This window comes from Grammomys surdaster, unplaced genomic scaffold (assembly GCF_004785775.1).
Source record: "Grammomys surdaster isolate TR1022 unplaced genomic scaffold, NIH_TR_1.0 139, whole genome shotgun sequence".
In the NCBI taxonomy this organism is placed as follows: domain Eukaryota; kingdom Metazoa; phylum Chordata; class Mammalia; order Rodentia; family Muridae; genus Grammomys; species Grammomys surdaster.
This window is the reverse complement of record NW_021604597.1, coordinates 6,151,800-6,175,542: the sequence shown is the minus strand read 5'-3', so window position 1 is coordinate 6,175,542 and position 23,743 is coordinate 6,151,800. Positions and strand designations below refer to the sequence as shown.

General features: G+C 40.5%; 2 protein-coding genes across 2 annotated transcripts in view; one reads left to right on the top strand and one right to left on the bottom strand.

Moving 5' to 3' along the window:
* The window catches only part of Nbea (neurobeachin), a 513,393-nt gene that overhangs the window by 341,579 nt on the left and 148,071 nt on the right, over positions 1-23,743 (top strand). The window contains exons 39-40 of the mRNA XM_028763470.1: positions 710-853; positions 19,345-19,481. Of these exons, the coding sequence (XP_028619303.1) occupies positions 710-853; positions 19,345-19,481 (281 nt within the window). The remainder of the gene's footprint in view (positions 1-709; positions 854-19,344; positions 19,482-23,743) is intronic.
* Positions 21,006-23,376, bottom strand: Mab21l1 (mab-21 like 1). The gene has a single exon (XM_028763471.1). It carries the CDS (start codon positions 22,917-22,919, stop codon positions 21,840-21,842), a length of 1,080 nt encoding a protein of 359 aa, XP_028619304.1. The 5' UTR covers positions 22,920-23,376; the 3' UTR covers positions 21,006-21,839.

The window sequence follows — 23,743 nt, the reverse complement described above, 5'->3', positions numbered from 1 at the left end:
GCTCCCCACCTCCATGTAGCTCCCCACCTCCATGTAGCTCCCCACCTCCATGTAGCTCCTCACCTCCATGTAGCTCTCCAGTTGACCAAGTTCTTCACTCAGAAGTGAATGCTTTCCTGTTTTCTTTGTATCTCTCTTATCTGCTTTCAAAAACTATTGATTAATTCACATTAATTCACGTTACATTATAATTATATAAATCAAGTTCTCAACTCGTATGTGTCAGAAAGCTGAATTTGAAGAGGGGTACAGATATTTCGTAGACCGTACATGATTCTAGAGTCACAAGGAATGGTTATAAACTGGGCCCAATAGAGCAAGCCTGTAATCACTGCCACTCCAAGATGCTCAGAAGAATTACAAGTTCAAGGCCAGCCTTGTCAAGTCAGAGAGAACTGGTCTCAAAAAATATAAAGGCTGTGGAAAAACTGGAAAGAGACAGAGCATTGTACAGAAAAATAGAAGGATGCATTGTAGGGCCATTGTGGGCCAGCAGCTTACTGCACCTACTTCCTCATCTATGAAGTAAGGGATAAATCTCCCAACTTTTCTCACAGATGTCCAAGCAAGCAAAATAAAGAAGTATTTTAATGTGCTCTGTAGTTGTAAAGAAATAGCAAACGCAACATATAATAAAATGTTGTCTGTAACACCCACTAAGTGCAGGTCCATCCACAGTAACCTAAACTGCTGTTTTCCTTGAATGTAGGCACTGAAGAAGATGTGATAAAGTCCAAGAAAGCTTTCAGAAGCCAAGCAATTGTGAACCAGAACTCAGAGACTGAGCTTATGTTGGAAGGAGATGATGATGCGGTCAGCCTGCTCCAGGAAAAGGAAATTGACAACCTTGCAGGTACTTGTTAATGTTTCTGCTTGTTGTGAGAAATACATAAAGCTGCAGAACTCAAATTGTGTCACCCGGTGAAAAAATGTATGTCAGTGTCTGTCATCGTGCTCAGTCATATGAGTGCTGATAATTTAGTGTGCCTCAGTCTCTGACATTGAAGCTAGGACTTCAAGCAATGTGCTTTACTGATAGTAAGCAGCAGCACACCTATGCAATGAGGAATGGTGCTTTAGGCAGGAAAATAATTCTAGTACACATCCTCAAATAAAACCACTACTACCATTGGGAGGTGGGCTCGGATGATGAATTCCATGGCTTACGTGTCGTTACCTGCCAACAGCCTTAGAAAATGGGCACTTCAGCAAGGTGAGCATGGGATTTGCTAGCCCCTCCAGGCTGAATTATTTGGAATATCTTGCTCCTGTTTTGCTCTGCCATCACAGTTCTAAACCCCTGTTACAAACAGCTAACCTCCCTTGTTTTACCCTCAACTTCTCATTGTCCTGGAGCTGGTCTAAGATCATTGAAAACAGGATGTGCCATGGCCCAATTGGGTGTGGACATCTTAGAGGCTCAGCCAATAACCTTTGAGGTCTGATAAAAGCAGGTCAGAAAGCAACCAATAGAAATTGGGTACAGGCTTGGAGCATGCCTTGAGCCCAATAAGCAGATTGGGAGGTAATATCCTACCTAGAGCCAGGTTAAAGCTCCTGTGTTATCTGGATATGTTGATACACTGCCATCTCAGCACTTGGCAAGAGGACCTTGAGTTAAAGAGCAGCGTGACCTATGAACTGAAATTGGATTTCAAACAAAGTACCACAGAACCACCCTGCATCATAGTCTCAGATTGCAGTTGAGCTGTAACCTCAGTTGGTTTTCAGCCTGTATAGTATTGGAGGAGAACGGCAGTGAAGTGTGTGCTCCTCTTTGTCTTTCTATCTATAGATAGTAAGACTGTAGTATTACTCTGTTTCCAGGACCTTGCTTATTGAAAATAATCTGCTGTAGCTATATAAAAGCCTGCAGTGATTCATTCCTACAGTGGAGATCTTATTATTCATAGCACAGAGGAGATGAACTCTCATTCTCCCACTTCTGAATGAAGAATATACTAAGCAAGAAGACTCTCCTAGTGCCAGCTTCTGGAGATGCCTGTTACTACATCGCCGTCTCATGAAAGCTGTTTCCTATTTCTAAAATCTACTTCCTGTTTCATTTATCTAATACCAAATGTTTGTCTGGAATTCTGAAGTAAACACTCAGATCTTACTTTTGGAATAGAAGGCAGACCAAGGCTATTGCTTCATTTGTCATCAAGTGTGACTCTTTTCCTGGACTCATTCCTACTTTTGAGATGATAGGAAACTCAGCGTTGTGATGTCTGACCTCACCTTTCTTCATTCCCCTGTACTCACATCCACGATTCACCACTATGTGGTTTAGTTTACATGGGGCTTTGATCCACTGAAAGGAGCTGATTCAAGTCTCCTTGCTCTCTTGAAGCTTATATTAAATCTGCTCAGTGCTAACATTAATTTAACAGTATCACAACCTACCAAGTAATAATAACTCCGTTTCTGCCCTTAAGTGGTAGCTAATTTTTAATTTCTGTTCGTAAGCAAAACAGTAAAATCATTAAGATCAGACACCTTAGAGAAATAAAAGTACCCTTGAAATAAATTATTATTGTATATTATAAATAATGGTGGCATTTCATAAGTCACTTAGAATCAGATTGATAATTTCAGGCCATCTGTCACTCAATCCTTTGGCTCCATCCCTTCAGCAGATTTTCTTTGAATGAGTCTGCACTTGTCCTGGGTCGTAACTTAGCTTCTTCCTGTAGGATCCTTATGTCTATCTGCAAAGCTTAGATTGTTTTCCTAAAATACTGAGGATCTCTTGCATAGTCCACAGTGCTCGTCTTTCAAACAGTAGCGTAGTGCAGAATGTCGCTTGGAGCCTTGAGTAAAGGAGAAAGAGAGTGAGAGGTGAGCGTGCCAGAAAAGGCAAAGAAAGAGACAAAGAAATAGTGTACAGAATTCACCAGAGTTAGTGTGTGTGTGTGTGTGTGTGTGTGTGTGTGTGTGTGTGCGCGCGCGCGCGCGCGCGCGAGACTGTGGGGGGGGGAAGGAAGAGAAGGAGGAAGAGAGGAGGCGGAAGAGGAGGGGGGAGGGAGGGAGGAGGGAGGGAGGGAGGGAGGGAGGGAGGGAGAGAGAGAGAGAGAGAGAGAGAGAGAGAGAGAGAGAGAGAGAGAGAATGAGAATGAATATGAGTGAATTTTGTAAATGTTAAGTCCAATATTGATCTCTGCTGTCATGATCTGAATTCCGAAGTTTAATGAAATCAACTATTAATAATGAGAGAATGGGTAACATTTTTCTAAGAAATAGTTGTCATTATCATAGTTATTGCTGTCTCAGACAGTAAAATTTTAAAACAATAATGTATTTTTTTACTCATAACTTATCCTAAATTTCCTGATACTGCCTAAAAAGAACTCCATCATTACAGGAGATAGCTCAAAATTAAAATATAAATGATCCTAAGATCTGTGTTTGGTATTAATATAATCCCATGTTCATTTGGTGTCTCATAAAGCATTCTGTGAAGTCACCATGATCTACTAACAGCTCAGAAATCAAAATTACAGTGTTTTATTTCTTAATTTAAGAGAAATGTCCACAGCTTATTTATATAAGAAGCATAGCACTGGGGCTGGAGAGATGACTCAGCAGTTAACCAGAGGACCCGGATTCAATACCCAGCATTCTCCTGACAGCTCACAAATATCTCTAACTTTTATTTCCTGGAAAAATCTTAACACCTAATACAGACATATATGCAGGCAAAACACCAATGAAATTAAAATCAATAAATGTTAAAAAATTTTAAAAGAAGTATAGCATTGAAAATACATACATACATACATACATACATACATACATACATAACATACATGCATACATACACACACAAGTAGCTAGTACACCTTCACCTGCTTCTGGACACAGTTCCTTGTCATCTCCTCACAAACCCTCCTTTTGCTGATGGAGCCTCAGTTGAGAGAACAGCATCACAGTCTTCTCATGGAGCTATAGACTCCGTGTTCTCTCCTGTCACCCACCTCACCATGCCCATTTTTAGTTTCCTTTTTTCTCAAGCTGTTCATCTCAAGAGGCAAGTTAAGTGTGTATGGCTACTAATCACGTGGCTTACTGTGTTTCTAGCAAGCAGCTAATAGGATTTTAATATACAAGAATGCCAATCAACTAAATAATTATAATATTATTAACACCTTACCTAATTTACTTTAATCGCTATTTTAGTTTATAGTGACTTACCAAAGTGAATTATCCCTGATTCCATATATGACTAAATACTTCATCTTACTAATTATATTTGTACTTGAAATACTGAAATAAATTAATATAAGCTAACTGAATTTAATCTAAAATGCCAATTATTTTATTTGAGACTTAGCAAGTTGTTTCTTCAAAATTTTCAATTAATGAAATTGAAGAACAACTCAATTGTTTATGTGAGTAGAGACAGGGGGATGATGCACCTAACTGATAAAATGCCAGCCCACTGGTACAATGTAGTTCTTTTTTTTTTTTAACTATGACATGGGACTGTAGAGATGTTTATAATCACTTTCTGCTTTTATAAAGGACCTAAGTTTGATTTTCAGCACCCATATTAAGTGGCTCACAACCATCTGTAACTCCAGTTTTATAAAATCTAAAACTGTCTTGTAGCTCAGGTACCTGCATAACATGAAGCTCATAAACTTATGTGTAGGCACACATTGTCTTAGTTAATGTACTATTGTTGTGAAGATACACTATGACCACAGCAACTTTTAAAAAGAAAAACATTTAATTGGGCTGGCTTATAGTTCAGAGGTGTATACCTCCATTATCACTGTGGAAGGAAACACAGAGGCATGAATGCCGACATGGTGCTGGAGAAAGACCTGAAAGTTTTACATATCAGCAGGCAACGGGAAGAGAGAGAGCACTGGGCCTGTCTGGAGCATCTGAAACCTCAAGTCCCACCCCCAATAGCACAGTTACTCCAACACGTCTCCTAATAGTGCCATTCCCTGAGTCGATGGGTCCCATTTTCATTCAAAGCACCAGATACATATAAGCATAAAATAAAACAAAACAAAATAAAATAGTAAGTCTTTAAAAAAAAGAGGGAGGCAGGAAGGAAGCTTGAGATATGCTCAGAAGTTGAGAGCACTGGCTGTTTTTGCACAGGACCTGAGTTCAGTTCCTGGCACTCACATAGCAGCTCACAACCATCTGTAACTCCAGTTCCAGTGGATCTCTTATGGCACCCAAAGGCACTATATGCATGATGCACAGAGTATGTACACATATACACATAAAATAAAAATAAATCTTTAAAAAAGAGACTCACATGCACTGACAGTAGAAATATTTTACATAGCCAAATTCTGTTATTGTTATTTTCAGAAATTAGTATTACAAAGTTAGGGAATTCTACTGAGTTAATGAGAGTAATGATGTTTTATTATCAGTTCTGTAAGTTGCAATAGTTTTACTTATTGCTTTTTGCATAATAAATTTTTCTTGCCATCCATTTAATATCTAATATCTAAAAACATTGTTCTATAAGCCTAATGTTCAAACATTTTTCACCAGAAATATTTTTTTTCTCTACATTCTATAACCTTTGTGAGAAAACCAAGGTTCTCACTTTACAATAAGAGAACTAAAAATTCACAGTAGTCAAAGTGAGGCAGTTTATTTTTTTGAACTTGCAAAGTTAGGCATCAGTCTACCATGGCAGGCATACTGACTAAATGCAGACAACCGTTTATAAACAAAGCCTAGCACACTCACCTTCCTCCCTCATTTGAATAGTCAGTCAGAAAGACAGTCTTGTCATCTAGTTCTTATTTTTCCCTTCATCACTTAAAGTTTTTTTTTATTCAACAAAAATCACACGTGGGTTCATCTCTACATTTCACATTCTGTTTATTTCAAAGCTTATTAGACTGCAAGCAAGCTAGGGTGTTAAAATTTTCTAGTCCAAACTGAGTTTGGATAAGGGGGTATCGTGGCAGTGTTGGGAGGGTAAAGAATATCTAGACTAGCATACATTCACAATGTCAAGTGTTTTCTGCACATTTGCAGCTGGATTTATATAAGCTGGTTTGATCCACCTTTGAAAATGAACCATCAAAGTCTATTTCATACACTTCTATTTCCTCTTAGATAAAACCCGTCTCAATTTTGGGTCCATTTAAAATACTATTCACTGGCTAAGCTTGTAAGTCCTTGGAAATTTTTGGATAGTTCTTGGGAAATGTTATTTAGATACATCACATACCAGTAAAAAATTGATACAGATGCATTATAAAAATCATGATTTTTGGTATATTCACAATTATACAGCCATAACCACAAGCAGAATATTCCACTGCCTCTAAGTGAAGTTGGTTGTCACGCCCACCCTAGTCCAGCAAGGATGACACAACACAGGAACTCTTCTCCAAGCAGTTTATTCAGGACCTTGAATAAGCTTCTCACTGACCCCGGGGGATGCATCTCCCAGGCTTAAGTACTCTAGGACTAGCCTACCCCAGTCTGCCACGTGGCAACAGCAGATAGGTCCACATACACGGAATCAAGCCAGATCACCAGCCACAGCCAAATAAGGACTTGTTTACTCCTGAGAGCACTTGCCAACAGGTGGCAGAAGGCAGAGACCGGTGCCATCTTAAGGGCGAGGCACTATATGGCTCTCCACAATTGGTGCCCCTTGGCCATCGTCCCTGTTTGTCTGTTCTCTACCTTTCTCTCTTTTCTGCCTCCATGTTTTGTGTGATTGTTCAGTCTATCTGGGGACTTTTTGTGTCTGTCTTCTTTCACTTAGCTCAGGGTTGTTGAGGGTGGCCCATGGTGGAGTGTATCTGTCCCTTCTGTAACTACTGTTCTCTTGTACATAGACTGCATTATTTTGTCTTTTCACTGTTTAGTGGACATTTATGTTCTTTCACCTTTGGACTATTTGTAATGATAATGCTCTGAATAGTTGTGCATTTAAGGTTTCATGTACATGGCATTTTATTTCTGGGGATTTCTGCCTAAGACAGTATCTTAATGTTCAGCCTGCCAGATGCTCACCAAAGCAGCTGTGCATTGATTGTCTTTTCCGGTTTCAGTTTGGCCTTTTCACAATTTGTTGTCTGGAGGCTGCATAAGACCCCAAAATGAACTTGTCCTTCCTTAAAGACTGTGCAGTGTCTTTCTTTGAACCATGAGGAAAATTTCTAACTCTTACTTACAAGGCCCTTACTGAGCCTTTGATAAAGTTTATAGGTAAATAAAGTTTTTGGTAAAGTAAATAGAGCCAAGACCTTTGACAACTCAATTGGATTTGGAGGAGAGGAGGTGAAGGTCTTGGTTAGCTTACCTGTTTCCCGTCCTGCTCAGATAGTATGTTCACAGGGAATGCCTGCTGGTGTTGGAGGCAGGATTCATGAGATGAGTTGGAGTAAGGAAGCTTGGAGGAGATCTTTGTGATCAGTTGGACATGTGGTCAGGGAGAAAGGAACTCCACAAAGGGTGTTCTGCTACAGAGCTGGGGATGAGACTGAGTAATTGCATCAGGAAGAGCAGAAGAGCTAAGATCTTCAGTCAGCCTGCCTGCTTCCCTGGCAAGAACCTGTGAGAGCAAAACTTAAAGCTGATCTCATTTCTCCATTCTGTCTTCTGCTAATTATCTCCTTATTAACTGAATGTCTCTGAAGGTTCTCATAATTATAAGGCCAAAATAGCAGTGCTGCTCTCAATTAAGAAAGGTCTCTTTTATCGCATAGAAAGTGTGTTCTGTGACCAACAGAGCAGAGTGGGTACCTTAAATACTTTTTTTAAAGAGTAGTAAAGATTTTTAAATAGCAGTGCTGGGAAAAAGATGTTACAATGTAAGCCAGGATTTTTATGTGGATTTTGTTTTTCAGAGTAAGAGGCTTATAATCCTTTTACAAGTACTTTTCCACATACTCTCTTATAATAACTCAGATTCAGAGGGAAGTACAAGACTAAGAATGCACCTAGTAAGATTCTCCTGCTCTCCAGAAACAAGCTCTGTGCTACTTACTCAGTGTTCCTGACTACCACTAAACTAGAGAGATGGATATGCAACACATGGAAAAGTGGAAACTAAGACTCTAGAAAATAAAACAAAAGGAGACAACATACTGCTACAAGCTGAGAGTTAATAAAATGTGGTTATATAAAACAAGGTGAAGTGTCAGAAGCACAGATTTATTTAACTGTTGCATAGACTAGGGAAAAGAAGACACTGTTGTTCCACACTTGCGTGCAGGTGCCCCTGCCCAGGACCACCCCTCCCATGCTATGTAGTTACAGCAAGAGGAACAGAAGACACTTGACTGGCTTACCAGCACACATGCATTTATTTAAGTTTCTTCCACTTGTATTTTTATATAATCTTAGTTATAGATTTTAACTAGAATTATTTTACCAATATTTGTATTCAGAGAATGATGTCTCTTAAACATTCTAAATTCTCTAAGATGTATTTGACTCAGGATACCCCCCATTGACCCCATTTTGAAATGCATGTGTATTTGAAGGGAAATTTAATCCATATGTTCCTGCCTCACTCACACTTAACTCATCAAAACGTTGTTTAGTAAAAGCTATTTGATGTTGGGAAAGCCTTAAGAGACTTTGTAAGTCTTTTCTTCTTTCTCTTTGAATTTAGAAGTTGCTTTGCCAGTCACAAATGGCCTACCCAAAGAAAGGGTTCACATTTAGCCTCAAACAGAATGCACTCGTCGCTTTGAGATGGCATTCACATGCCCATTTCTTATGAAAGCTAAACTATTTAACTTTATAACTTTTTAAAAATTCGTTACAGAGTTGTAAAATAAAAGCCCTGTCATTAATCTCTAGTGTTCTTTGATTCTAGTCATTATTCTCCCAAAGCCACCAACCCAGTGTTAGATCTGTGGCCATTTTATTGTGCTATAGTCCTATGGTTCCAAAAATATATGTCCTCTTCAACCATGAGTTCTGTAGTCTATAAACTATATACACTAAGTACTCTTTATAGCAATAACAGTCCTGCTAACCTGACTGTAAATTTTAAACTATAATAACAACACAAGTCAACTGTGTCCATTAGACATTAGCCATGCCTCAAATCGCATATAGCATTTCCACATCTTTTTTTTATTTTAAGAATAAGCCATCCTTTATTGGGTCAAGTGTTTTATAAACCCCAATATTAAGATCTTTTCTAATACATTGTTTTGGTTGAAATATAATTTTGTCTTTACATCTTTCTCTGGATACAAAATTTCTAAAAATGTACTGTCATACCATTAATCTGAAAAATAGGACAGTAATCACCTACTGATTGGTAGACTGTGGCTCTCTGTACATGGGGCACCAAACTTTCACAGGTTATAGGCTTTAGACAGAACATGAATGGAGATATTCATTACCTAATAGAGGTACATGAATTGTGTTGCTTGATACACTTGGAGGAAAGTGTGTGGTAAAAGAACTGCTTTGCAGTGAACATAATGTTCACACTAGCATCTTAGAGCAGAGGAAGAGGATTGGTCTGCTTTGCCACACCCACATGTGCCCTGGCCCTTTCTTTGAAAGACATTAGCCATGTTGTAAAGCTTAGGTGAAAGACCACTTTTCCCTGCACCGTACAAAGGATGAGCAAGTCTTTCTTCATGCTAATGATGCTTTGAACCATTTTATTCCTGTAACTTAATGCTGCATGCAGAAGCCAGAGTCTGCAGAAAGTCCATATCCATAATTATTTGGCCTTCAGTACAAGAATTTGTATGGCAAACAGATTACAAATACCTATTGCAGCAGAATATCCTCTGTTGGTTCAGACAGACAAGACTGGGGACATGGGGACTGGAAACATGCTTAAAGGTTAAGAGTCTTATGCCCCTCCAGAGAACCTGAGTTTGGTTCCCAGCAGCCATATTAGGTGGCTCACCATAGCCTGTTAACTTCAATCCAAGGGGACCCAATGCTTTCTTCTGACCTTCGTAGGCACCACAAGAATATTGCATACACTCACAGAGACATACATGTATGCATATTTTTTAAGATTTATGTTTTATGTGTGCTCTATCTTAATGCACACCTGCCCGCCAGAAGAGGGCATAGGATCTTGTTACAGACGGTTGTGAGCCACCATGTGGTTCTGAGAATTGAACTCAGGACTTTGGAAAAGCAGCCAGTACTCTTAACTACTGAACCATCTCTCCAGCCCCATATGCATAATTTTTAACTGAATAAATATTTGATTGATTTATAAATAAAGATAAAACAAATCTAGACCTTTTAATCTTTAAAAGAGAGGAAAGTTTGAATGACTTTGCTGCCTAAATATTGCTAATTTTTTTTATCAGATAAACTATCCAGGCAGTTTTGTAGTGATTGCAGTATTCTTTGTTCTTTTTCATTTGGAAGTTAAGTTTTTCTCTCATTTTACACTACTAGCTCGTCTACCAGCTAAGAACAGCCAAGATGCTGCTCTCAGTCAGCTTGTTTGTGAATCAGGAAGCCAGAGAGACTAAAAAGCTAACATAAATTCTATACCTAAATTTTGGATTTGGGACATCTCCACTTACCAAACAATATTGTCTGAGCAACAAGAGTGGTGTATACAAGTGGGAGGTGCAGGTAGGAGACAGGATTAACACTGACTGAGAGGAGACTGCAGCACAGGCTGAGAAGGGAGAGTCTATGGCTTAGAATAGAGACTAAACTTTTGAAGCCATGTTGCAGCAGCAGTGGAAATGCTGACCCACCAGCTCAGTTTGGAGATTTGGAGCCAAAACTTAAATCTACTTTTCTTTCTTTTCAGACACTGTTATCCATTTCCTCATATCGGTGGTGGTGGTGGTGGTGGTGGTGGTGGTGGATAGTGGTTATTTTTGAAACATTCAGTTGGTTAACAAATCATTTAAGTGGAGTATTGCCATCTATATTGTTAAGTAGATTTTTCAAAAAAGAAATAAGGGGCCAGTGAATCAAGACACTTGCCACCAATCCTGACAGCCTGAGTTCAGTCTCAAAACCTGGCACCAAGAAAGACAAGAACCAATTCTGACAAATGTAGCATGGGATGAGTGTGTGTGTGTGTGTGTGTGTGTGAGAGAGAGAGAGAGAGAGAGAGAGAGAGAGAGAACACTCATGCATTCACACAATTGTGTAATTACTGTAAAAAAAAATTAGTTTACAATAGGAGATGTCAGGAAAAAACTAGAAAAAGCAAGATTTGGAAGGATGTGTAGCCACCATTTTCCAAGTCCTGACTCATACTTCATTCCAGTTGGCTGTGGTTACTCAATCAAATGAAATATAATAAATACTGAACATTTTTTATATGTAAGCCATGACAATACATGGAATTAAAAAGATCCCTGCCTAGTCTGAAGGCCAGATTTGTTGAATTTACAACATTTTCAAAGGGTTATATTAACTATTGAAAGTTAGAGAGCAAAGTTAGGTTTGAAATTTAAACCACTGAGGTCACCAAGGAATTGGATAATATAGCCTCGGACCAGCTGCATAGCTCCAAGAAACAGCAGGTTTCCAGCAGTGAAGAGAGCTGTCAGCAACACTGCAGAGGCCAGGGCAGAAGACAGCAGGACAGTCCTGTGTCATGGGCATCAAAGCACTGTTTCAGCAACTTCAACCTGATGTTCCTTGGACACAGGTATTTTAAAGCCACAGCACAAACAATCCTATAGGAAAGTGTGTCTGAAAGATTCTGGTAAAATCAAAAGGTAACATGTTTTTGTTTTGTAACTTGCTTATTAATCATAAGTACGTTTCCCAAACACCTTGGCAACAGTCCAGGCAGGAGTATAGCCAAAGAACTGGAGAGAAAAAAACTGATGTTTAACCTTGGCAGGCATGGGGACGCCATAGATAAGACAGAAGCTGAGGTGGCAGGGGAAAGTGACACCAAGCACACAGGCAGAGAGAGCAGCTGGTTTGACAGGAAGGAAGAAATCAGTTCCAGAAAGTGGACAAAAGGAGATGAGGATACGTTGGGTGTAGAAAGCCTTCAGATAGGGAAAGACATCAGGACAAGTGCAACATTTAATTTTTCTTCAAAATATGAATATTATAAGCCAGAATAGATGCTTGTAGAGCAGTGTTTCTCAACCAGTGGATCACAACCTTTTGGGGGGGTCACATATCAGACATTTACATTACGATTCATAACAATAACAAAATTACAGTTATGAAGTAGTAATGAAATAATTTTTCGGTTGGGATCTCCACCGCATGTGGAGCTGTTTTACAAGCCAAAGCATTAGCAAGGCTGAGAACCACTGGTATAGAGAATGACCTTTCCAAAGAGGCCATGTGTTTTCCAGTCTTCTCTACAGGGTGTTTGCACCCTCCCTGCAAAAACGGATCTACACCAGTGTTGTAAAGCACATTATCCAATCTCTACTGCCATCCTCGAAACAGATCTGATAGCTGAAGCCCAGTGGGCTTTCTCAGTGCCATCTCTCCTTACTCTCCTTTCCTTGTCCTGCTCTCCAGCCAAACATGTTTCAGGCTCATACCATTTGCATCTGTGCGTTCATGCCTACCATTCTCCCCCATGTTGTCTGCCTGTCATACCCGTTCATCACAGCTCATGGAGTCGCTCTTCTGCAATTCCATGCCAGCTGCCTCTACCCTGAGTTAGAATTGTTACACTTCAAAGAATGTCTGTAGGGTTCTTTTCTACCTCATCTTGGACAGGTGGTAGTACACATAAGGGTTTATAATTTAACTTTGGACTGCTATGTACTAGTTGAAGGACCTTTATAAACTACCTTCTTTTTTATTTTCTCATCTGTAAAATGGGGACAACAGCAGCAGTTGACAGCGCTGTTGAAAGGAATAAGCAAGATTAATTCATGTGCTGTGCTTTATACAATGCTCAGATGAGCTCTTCTCTCTATGGTGTAATTATTCATACCCAATTCTTTTTTTTTTTTACCCCAAACTGTAAGGTCCTTCCTTATGAAATTCATGCCTTATACATGACTGTATTCCCTCTAGGTCCCAAAAGAATACAACACACAGCCATTACTTCTTGTTGGTTGCACGAATGAAGGAATGCTGGTTAAATGCCTCTATACCTAATTTCTAAAGAACAAACTGCATGCTGAGAAAACTGTGACAGCTATAAAATTATGCCATTTTGATGAATAATATATATTGGGTGTAATAGAATAATCAAGTATAATTCACAATTAGATTTTAGTATAGTTTTAAACTTTTATTTTCTCCAGGATTCAGTCTCTCTTATGCTTTTAAAGGACAATTTGAAATAAAACCTAGAAAATAGTATTTGCTATTTTAAGTAACTTTTACTGTGGCATATGAATGAAACAGTGGTATGTATCATTTTCTGTGTAAATGCACAGTGCATCCTATGAAAGAGTTCTGGGTTCAGTGAAGAAAATATGCCCACCTTCAAGTTGCTTATGTGAACAGGAGGGACAGATCAATACTATGTTCAGTAATTTACACGAGTTGCAGTGGAAATGTGCCAGAAGCCCTGGGAACATGAAGACTAGCACAAGCCCAGGCTGAGTCTAAAGACCCTTTAAGCCTCCTGCTCCCGTAGGTCTCTGTCACATCCTCAGGTTTCTTCACAGATCTAGTCGAGTAGAAATTTGCTCTTCCCAGATACAACATGACATCCTGGTGCCATAAACGAGTCCTAATTTCAGAAGATGAAAGATGTCTCCCATATGTCGAACTTGTAACATAACTGGAAACACAGATCTCATCCAGATCACCTGGAATAGCAAATTAACACAAGCTCCAAAACAATCACTGCTTTTCAGTAAAGTTTGTGTTCTGGACATCTCACTACTGTGTTACCTAGACAATGTGCTTTTAAAAGTTTTTCTTCTGCAAAATCTGTGATAGTCGTTGCAGAAAATATACTCTTCTTTTCAACACAAGTGTTTGCCTGAATGAATTTGGGGAGATAAGTGAAAGAATAATGTTAGGGTCTACCAGACTGTCTCTTGGTACCTAAGGTTATCCAGTGTAGGCGCATTAAAATAATATGGAGCTTTAGGTAACAGTGTTAAGTACGTTCTCTGCCACGCTGAAAAACCTTATGCTAAAGTGCAATCTTAAATTGCTTATTATGAAAGAGGTTTTTTATTTTTTTCCACACCTGTTTCAGACTGTGGTAAATTATCTCTTTCCAGAGACAGATTTACTCAGGATTCCAGAAATTAATATTCACTGTTGAGCATCAAATAGTCATCTCAGGAAACTAGGCGATATGGGGATGATCTGTTATTGTTAATCTCAGTCTTTGAGACAGAACACAAGAAGTCACCAAGGAGCATCAGTGCTCATGTTGTGGTGTACCCATGTTATACTCATGGCTGGTATACTCATGGTAGGACAGTTTGAGGACACTGTATTATGAGTGTGCTGGAGAAAAATATTCTAAGATTGAAATGCACAACCCTTAAAAAATATTCTGTGGGTTGTTGAAGTATCATTTTCTAATTCAAGTAGAAATATTCTATGAAAATGTTCAAAATGCCCATTTATTTTGGACAGGTATCAGTGTTCACTATAAAACCTTCAACGTCTCCCCTGGAGACACTAAAAATACCTGAAGCACAAGGAACTGTCTTAGATGAAAGAAATCTAAGATTCGCTCAAAATTGTTCTGAGCCCTCAAATGTTTTATTTTATTTTATTTTATTTTATTTTATTTTATTTTTATGTTTGAAATTACATGTCTGTGATTGCTCTGTGTACCTGAGTTCAAGTGCACTTGGAGGCCAGAAGACAGTATTCTTCACTCATTATCAGGATCATCAGGATCTCCTGATGCTGGGGTTACAGGCGATGGTGGATCACCTGATGGGAATGCTGGAAACCAAAACCAGGGTGCACTCTTAACCAGGCAGGAGCCATCTCTCCAGCCCACTTCTACTTCTTGGTGGTGGTGGTGGTGGTGGTGGTGGTTGGGTTTTTTTTTTTTTTTTGACGGAGTTTCTGTGTAGCCATGGCTGTCTTAGAGCAGGCTAGCCTCAAATTCAGACATCTGAGTGCCTCTGCCTGAAATTCTGGTTTCACTTCTGCTTTTTAATACTTAAAACTTTCCTAGGATTTCAAAACGAAATTCCAGCCTCCTCATATGCCTCTGAATTTTAATTTATTTTGAAATTAAAGCCTTTCAATCTTTTTTCTTAGATTTTTAAAAATTTCATAGTCATGTGATCAGTGGATTGCCACATTCTGTTACCCACACTTTCATTTCCTCAGAAGTTTTTTCGCGTTACAGAATCAACTGTGAAGATTTATTCTGTGTTCATATTTTAGTCTTATTTTCTTAATCACCCTAAATTCAAGACTTTTAGATTAGCTAAATTTAAACAATATCAGCTGGGTAATGGTGGTACACACCTTTAATCTCAGCACTAGGGACACAGCACCAGGCAGATCTTTGAGGCCAGCCTGGCCTACAAGAGCAAGTTCCAGGAGATCCTGGGATACACAGAGCAGAAGAAACTCTGCCTCAAAAAAGGAGGAAGAGAAGGAGAAATATCAATTGATTCCAACATACATTGCAACTGCACATACCCTAAATAAGGTATTCACTAGCCATATATCTTATCAAATAATTCTGTATCAATTGATTCCAACATACATTGCAACTGCACATACCCTAAAAAAGGTATTCACTAGCCATATACCTTATCAAATAATTCTGAGAGTGTCAATTTTAATTGAACTTTAGCATGTTTGACTCCATATTCTTTGTGCTGTTAGAACTGGTAAATGAAGTTTAGTACTGTCTGCAAATGTAGTTTGTCACAATTCCCTTTTGATAGCTAGGACCCTGGCAAAACATGATTAAATTCTGCATCAGAGCAAAGAGGTGAACATAAACATCACAGAACACCATCATCCATGATGTCACAATAGACACCTTAATGATTCAATCTATGCTCAGACAAAAGCAAGGTCATGAAACACTAAACACCCCCTCTCCTGGCTGCAGTAGGTAAATGCTGATCTCCAAATACAGCCTTAGCATGCTTTGAAAACAGTTATTAAAGTACCCAATCTCCAAATATTCCCTGTTTCCAGCAGATTCCGCTGCACAGTAGTCTGCCTTCTTGAGTCATGAAGGTTTTCAAATCCCTTTATCAAGGCCCTGGTCCTACAATGTGTTCTTTGCCACCCAGGCCCCAGAGTTGTCCCTCTTCTCCTTTTACAGTGAGCAGTCAGCCAGTGGCTCTGTTGCAGGTGCATGCCATTATGACATCTAAAACCCAGTTTCTTCTAATAGTGGGCTATAGCTAAATGGAATTAGAAAAGACTTTTGTAAAGTGTAAGGTTGGATTAAGATGCTGATGTGGTTTTATTGAGATGTCTAGGCTTGGAGTTTTGATTTTTCAGTAACACAATCCAAACCCATGGGTATCTAGCATTCTTTTAAAATATATTCCAGAGCTGGGCATGATGTTGTACACCTTTATTCCCAGCACATAGGAAGCAGAAGCAGAAAGCCAGGACAGCCAGTGCTTTTATACAGAGAAACCCTGTCTCAAAATACAATAAAATATATTCCACGGGCATGTATGTACTTCCCACACATCAGTACACAGTGAGGTTTGCCATCCCTTATGAAGAACCATGGCTCCAAAGAGAAGCCCCTTCTTTGCTCCTTCCTGATGCCCGATGGCATTGATTCTAGAATAATGGCAAGTAACACCCCTATCCTTTCTTTAAAAGCTGTCTTGGGTCCATAGCCATTGTAAGAAGCAAAGAACATTTGTTTCTTTCCCTTTTAATTATCACTATTTATGGTAGTGTTTTGGATGATTATGTGTGTCAATACTACAGAAATAGGCCTTTTCCATTTGGTAATACTGCTCTGTGTGTGCTGAGGACATTATTGTAATTTACTCCTTTATTACTAGGGTAACTATTGGCATGGATATATTTACAATCAGTTCCCAGTTCACTGTACCAAGCAAAGTTCAGGAGGTTAAACTCCTAGTGCTGTGATGGAAGCTGGGTGAGGAGGGGGCCAGCCAGAAATGAACCCACTGGATGAGCATCTCCTGACTCCAGGGATGCTGCGCTTCAAAACACTCTGTTAGGGAAAAGATCCCAGGTTTCTAGATCACTCTGTGCCATATGAAAACATGCTGGCTTGTGATTGTGCTTTATGTAAACATTTTAATATAGGATCCCTAAAATCCAGAGGGTCCCCTAAGGGGATTAAAGCTAATCCCCTTTCTCTATTGCTGCAGTGGATTAACTGGGCTGCCCTCAGTGGCTGCTCTGCTCCCTGGAGGCTACAACAACAACAACAACAACAACAACAACAAGAAACCACTCTGAGCTCCTCCAACAGTCTACAGAATTGGGAATTGTAATTGGAGATTGGTGGGGGGTAGGGATGGGGCTGTACTTCTAAGGCTATTTCATGATGTGTCTTTCTTAAAGAAATTATTTTATAAACTCCCAGAAAATCTCAACTCAATAGAAAAAAAAATTGGAGTAGGATCAAAAGGAAGTGCCGTGCCGTCTTCCTTTAGAAATGTGTTCCCAGCTAAAAGCTCCTGGGCTGTGTATATATAATTCGTGCTGTATTTGAGTAAATCAGAGAGTATAGCTTGGATAACTAGACTCGTGATCTCTCTCTCTTTTTTTTTCAACCTCCCCAATCCATTGTTTGAATATGTTAAATTACTTTTTAAGAGAAGAAAGCGGTTCGCCATTTTTTAATGTTTTTGACTATTGTTCTCCAAATGTCAGTCCAAAAACCTAAAGCGTGGTCGTCGGTGTTTAGAATGAACTTTCCTAGAGATTTTTCCCAAACCCAAATTGTTTTAGACACCCTGTTTCAGATAGGAATATAGTAACCTTTTTGGCAGGGGAACCAGGAAACCATAGCCTCACAGACAGCGCTGCGGTGGCGCAAGGGTTAAAGGAGCGGTTCCGAACCCGCGGGCGGGCAGGCGGGCGGGCGCGGGAGATCCAAGGAGGGCCCAGGAGGCTGGAGGCGCCGGCTAGCGCGGACCCTCCAATAAACACAAAGGAGGGCCTGGGGAATAGAAACCCAAATCCACTTGTAATCGTACAAGAGATTCGGGCATAATTACTTGAGCAACCTAGATTAAGATTGATGAGCCTTTAAAGTGGCGCTCCAGACCGACTGCCTCGCCCCTTGGAAGAAAAAAAAAAAAAAAAAAAAACCTCCGGAAAGCCGTGCAGGAGGCAACTCCGCTGTCCGCAGCCGGGGCCCCGGCCGCGTCGCTCCTCTGCAGGGCGGTTGGTGTCCTGAAGGCGACCCGCGTAGTTTGCTGTGGGACAGACTCTGTTAGCCCTACCGAAGCCGGCATAGACCTTGCGGGTCTCCCCTTAGAAACCGCAGGCTGGACCCCGGGCTCCTCGAGCTTTCCCGGCTCGGGTCCGGCCTGCACGGGCAAGACTCCCCGGTCGCCTGCCTCCCGCTGTGTACAGCAGAGGATGGTTTTAATGGCTGAAGTTGTTTTGCTCACTAGAACCTAAAAAAAATACCAACAAAGCCCGCGTTATTTCTGAATGCCTTGTTGTGTGTTTAGACCAATGTCGGGAAAAGGGATTTCAAGTAATGGCTCCTCGAATCAGTATTATAATCGAGGAAATTCGAAGTACAAACACTTTCTAAAAATCTATTGAGTCCTAATTTATCTGGGTCAAAAAGCTGTGAAATTGCACTTTACGCCCCCATTTCCAAGAATAGTTTTGTTTCGATGTTTTTCTTACATTTTCATCTTTAGTGTGCGTAGTGAGAAAATGACGGACAGGATTTTCGTTATTTTCTTCACAAGAACTACAATGGTTATGTACTGAGGCCAGTGAATATGTCCCACCTGAGAACGCCAAAATTAAAAGTCCGTAGATAACATGGGATTTGTATATTTAGTCGCTTTCTCCTTTTGCCTCTGTCACCTCTCTTTTGGATAGAGCAGCTGCCAAACGGAACATCTTAGGGGATGGTTGGTCTTTGGGATCCACTGCCTAGGGTCTCTTGGAGAGCTGGTGATGTTCCATGAAATACGGAGGTACCTTAAGCATCCATTCTGCTCCTCATTTGTAAGTCCGATAATGGCAGCGCCTCACCACCCAATGTAGATTTCTAGGCAGAGGTTGCAAACTTGTATGTTATGGGTCTTTTATTCAAAACCCTGACCTCTTAAGTTTTTATAGTCTAGTTTTATTTACTTTAGTCTCGTTTTAAAGTACCGTATAAATACTAAACAGACTTTACCTAACATGAAAAGACCTTGCATAATATAGGCACCATTTTTCAAAATAAAATTAGGCCATACCCTCTGGGAGGGAGTTTGGAAATGTCAGAAAGGCCTAGACTGACCCACTGCCCTTGTCTTGCAGGCCCCGTGGTTCTCAGCACCCCTGCCCAGCTCATTGCTCCTGTGGTGGTGGCCAAAGGAACCCTTTCCATCACTACAACAGAAATCTACTTCGAGGTAGATGAGGATGATGCTGCCTTCAAGAAGATCGACACAAAAGTGAGTTAGAGTGATTTCTGCACAGCTTTGGTAGCTTTGATGGCAGGATGTGGTTTTCAGTTTTGGTTGGTTTTAAATGACTGAAGAGGTACACACATTCTCATCTTTCTTACAGAAAATAAAATGAAATAACACATGATTTCTCTCAGAATTGAAGACTATATTAATGAGCTTAAATCCTGTATTAACAGAACATGTGCAGTTGAGTAGGCTTCTTATATGCCTTTGTGTACACTTGGGCAGATTTGGTGGTTAAGCCAGTTGTTTCCAGATCTCTGAGGAACAGTACCTTAGTACCTGGGAAGACTAGGACTGGACTTGTGAAATTTTGTGTTAACATCACTTTTCATATCCAAAAGTATATACTGTAATATGAATTATTATTTATTGAAAGATTGTAAGGAAACTGGGATGGGAGTCATTTACATATAATTTCATTTCCATTATTACATCCATTTTTCATCTCCTGAATTAAATAGATTTTACATATGGATTTAAAAGGAAGAGAAGCAGATTCTTTATAAGCTTTGATTTAAATGTATACACACAGCATACACTAGCACTTGTATGCCATTCTAAAAGGTGCACATTTGGAGCATTGGAATGGCATACATGTTGACTAAATCTTATCTTGTGGATTCTAACCTTGACCATCAGAGAAGCCCCACATCCATTTGAGATGTACCCCATTGTTCTCTTATTTATGTAACTGTAGTAGCTGTACATTTCTTCTGAGGTCTTGGTTGACATAATGAGATGTAATACTGGATATTTTACAATCATTTTCAAAGATCTTCCTTTAAATCATCTCAAAAGCAGTTCTAGAATAGTCAGACTTGAACTTTATTATATTTAAGCTATATGCAGAAATGACACATGGGCAAAGGAAATTCTAAACTTTATTGCTACCTGAATTAACTAATGTAAAGCCTAGTCTGGGTCCTCTTCTCAGCACTTGTTGATCAGTGAGATACTACGGAAGCTTCTGTAATGAGAGAATGAGTGTGCTATGTTTAAAGAAGACCTTGTCTAGTAAGAGCCTGTGTAGTAAGAATGAATTGTGGGTTTCCGTTAATTTATTCTAATAACACATATTATGTTAAAATGTATCTCTATTTTATTGCTTATATTTCATATACAAACTTCAAAGTTTTGTATTGTGATTTAAGTTAATGTTCTCAGATTTTTTGCTTTTAAACTCAGTCGTCTCTATTGCAGTGGTAATATTTTTCCCTTATATTGTCAAAAGGCTACAGAAATGCTAACCAGAATCAAGGCCTCAGAAATAAGCTACAAATATATTCGTTGTAGAAAAGAACCATTGAGTAAATTAGAAACTTGGGAAATGGATATTTTCTATAGCTGTTTTAAAAAGAGCCCTTTTAATATTTATTTTTAGTGATTTTATTAACCTGTTTGTCAAAATGTTTAAATTTCTCAAGTTGATTTTTAAAAGGAATCTACCTCATTTAACAACAACAACAAAAAAAAACTATTTAAAGTGAAACACAGTAATTTGGTGTTTTACTTCATTTATTATCTTCTAATTAAATAAAAATCAGCAACAGAAATTAAATTCTAAATCACAAAAGTAATTATCCAGTGTATTTTCAAGTGCATTTTCAAATATATATATATATATAATTCAGATATTCAAGCGTTATTATATAAGCAGAATTCAAATTTTTGAATATATTTAAATAACATTTCAAGTATACTTACGGAATGTTAGAACAAGCAATATATTTGAAACAAAATGTAAACTTTTTTTTAAGTTCAGACACTTCACAGACAGGTAAAGTACCAGGAGGAAATCTACCTTTAAATGCATCTCTGGTCTGTGGGAAATGTCTGGAAGTTTCCAAAATGGCAATATCAGTTCTGTTCACCAAATCACAAAACACCAATATCCACACTTTCAAAGACAACATGAGATCACAACTTTTGTTACAGATCAAATATACATTACACTTTCCTTCTGATGGTACATCCGGGTCCTGTTTACTGGAAGGCAGATGTACCTAAGTCTCAAGATTACTATAATCCTTGCTGGAGTTGGCCATGGTCTTGCATTGCAACCGGCTGTTTTCGGGTGATGTGCACTTTTCAGGGGAGCTGGAGGATGTCTCCATAGAGAAGCCTGTGATGTAGGTTTTCCCCTGCGTTTCTCTGCCTCTTTCCCCTCTTTTGTAGGGGTGTGTGAGATGATGGTTAAATGTTGTGTTGTTACTCCTTTAAAGGAAGAGATTGTTTGCACTGTCTCGAGAAATAGTACACAGGAATCAACCAGGAAGTTTTCATTTCGTCGGGACTTTGAGAAGAATGCTCTTTCTTGTCGGCCCTGGATTAGATCATCCTCTAAAGTTTTTCCAAACTTTTTGGGTTGGTCAGGATCTCTCTTGCCAGTCGCCACGTTTGTTTAGCAGCGTTTTCCAAGGCCGAGTGCGGTTTGCCTTGAAACAGATCTAAGTTCGGTAAGAAGTAATGGGGACACCGCCGGCACTGCAGGCATGAGATGAGCTGCAGCAGAATTCCGTTCAGCCGATCGCCCAGGCAAGATTCGTCCCAGTCCGACTCTCGGGGATGCTTCTCACACTCGTAGGACACCAGAGTCTTCATGTGATAGTTATTGAGGGGCTGGCCTGGCAACTCCAGGTGGCGGTCGCGCAGGGTTTTCAGAATAGAGAGGCATTTCTTCCTGCAGCCCCCCATCTGCAGTCTGTTCTCAGCCTCTGCAAACTGCAGCACCCAAGCATCGCTCTCAGCCGAGCTCTGCTTGCCGGCCAGGGAGTGGCACTCCTTGGACAACAAATTGAACCCTTCGGCCTTGACCTCTGCCACCCGGTTGGGTCCTGGCCAGGGGATGTGGGGAAGCGGCCAGTGGGCAGCACTGCGAGGCCAAATCCCGGTGCATTTAAAGGCCGGGGTGATCTGCACCACATACCTATCTCGGATTCTCAGTTTCACTTCGCTCGTGTCAGCCACCATCTTTACTACATCTCTGTAGCTACACTTGTCCACCGCTTGAGCCACCAGCGTCTGAAACCTGGAACGGATTTTGCGTGCCGAGAGGTACCCAGAGGCGGTGATGAATTCCACCCAGAGGGACATGCTCCTCTTGCGCCCATCGCTCAGTTTCAGCACCGCACAGCCAGGCAGGGAGCCATCATCTACGAAGTTAAACACCCCCATCTGGTTCAGATAGAGTACCACCTCAAACTCGGTGGGAGAGATGACCTCCAGGCCTTCGTAGCGGTTGTCCATCTCGTTGAGAGAGCTGATGAAGCGCGGTTCCTGCACTTCAACCTCCTTCAGGACGTCGGAGACCACTTTGCAGACTTCCCGGATGGTTTTGGCGATGGCAGCTTTCCTGGCCTGACATTTCTCGTTGTAGTACTTATTCAGGTGGTAGACCAGCTTGGCCTGGGCCGCGATCATGTTGGGGCAGAGATCCGGATTGTACACCGGAGTCTCGCAATAGGCTGTGGGATCCAATGCGGCTGCTAGCGCTGGAGCCAACTTCGGTGGAGAAAGGGGGCCAAGCTCAAAAGGCACCGAGCCTCTCGGACTAGCTGCAGCAGGGGGCCGCCCTGCCCTGCTGGCCTTTTCTCCGCTAGAGCCTAGCGGGTCTTAAAGTGAAAGGCTGCGCTCTCCCCTTCTCTCCCCTCCGCTAAAGAATCCGTGTCTGAGAGAGACGCGTGGAGAGAGCACCTTCTCGGTAATAAAAACAAAAGTTGTGCTGAGACCCAGCAAAGCTCTTCCAGTAGTCAAAATAATCACCCCTTTCCGTATTTATTTACGTTTTCCCGTAATCATGGTGTGTGCAGGACTGTTAATCAGATGAAGGAAAAGTGTGCTGAGTGTGCGTCGGGGTGAGTGTGTGTCTGTCAGAAGAAGCTGCTGTTGGTTTGTGTAAGAGCCCAGATGCACTCGTGTGGAAATTATAAAGGCAGGGCCAGGCAGGCGGGCGGCCAATCGCCACTGGGCTCGTCACAACAGCCTCCTCCAGCTTCAGCCCGACTAATTAATCCCCCCTCGTGGATAGAGGCACAGAAACCAAAGGTAGGAAGCTGCTGCCGGCAGAAAACCACCCAGCCCACCTAGACAGGTTGGAAAGCAAGAGGAAATCTCCCAGCTTTGGTATAACTTGAAGCATATTGACATTTGGAAAAGACTTGGTGAAGACAAGTGGCTCTCTTTGCTGAAAAGCCCGCTTGTCCGTTCACCTCAGATGAGCTATCCAGTTGTACTAATGGTCATCC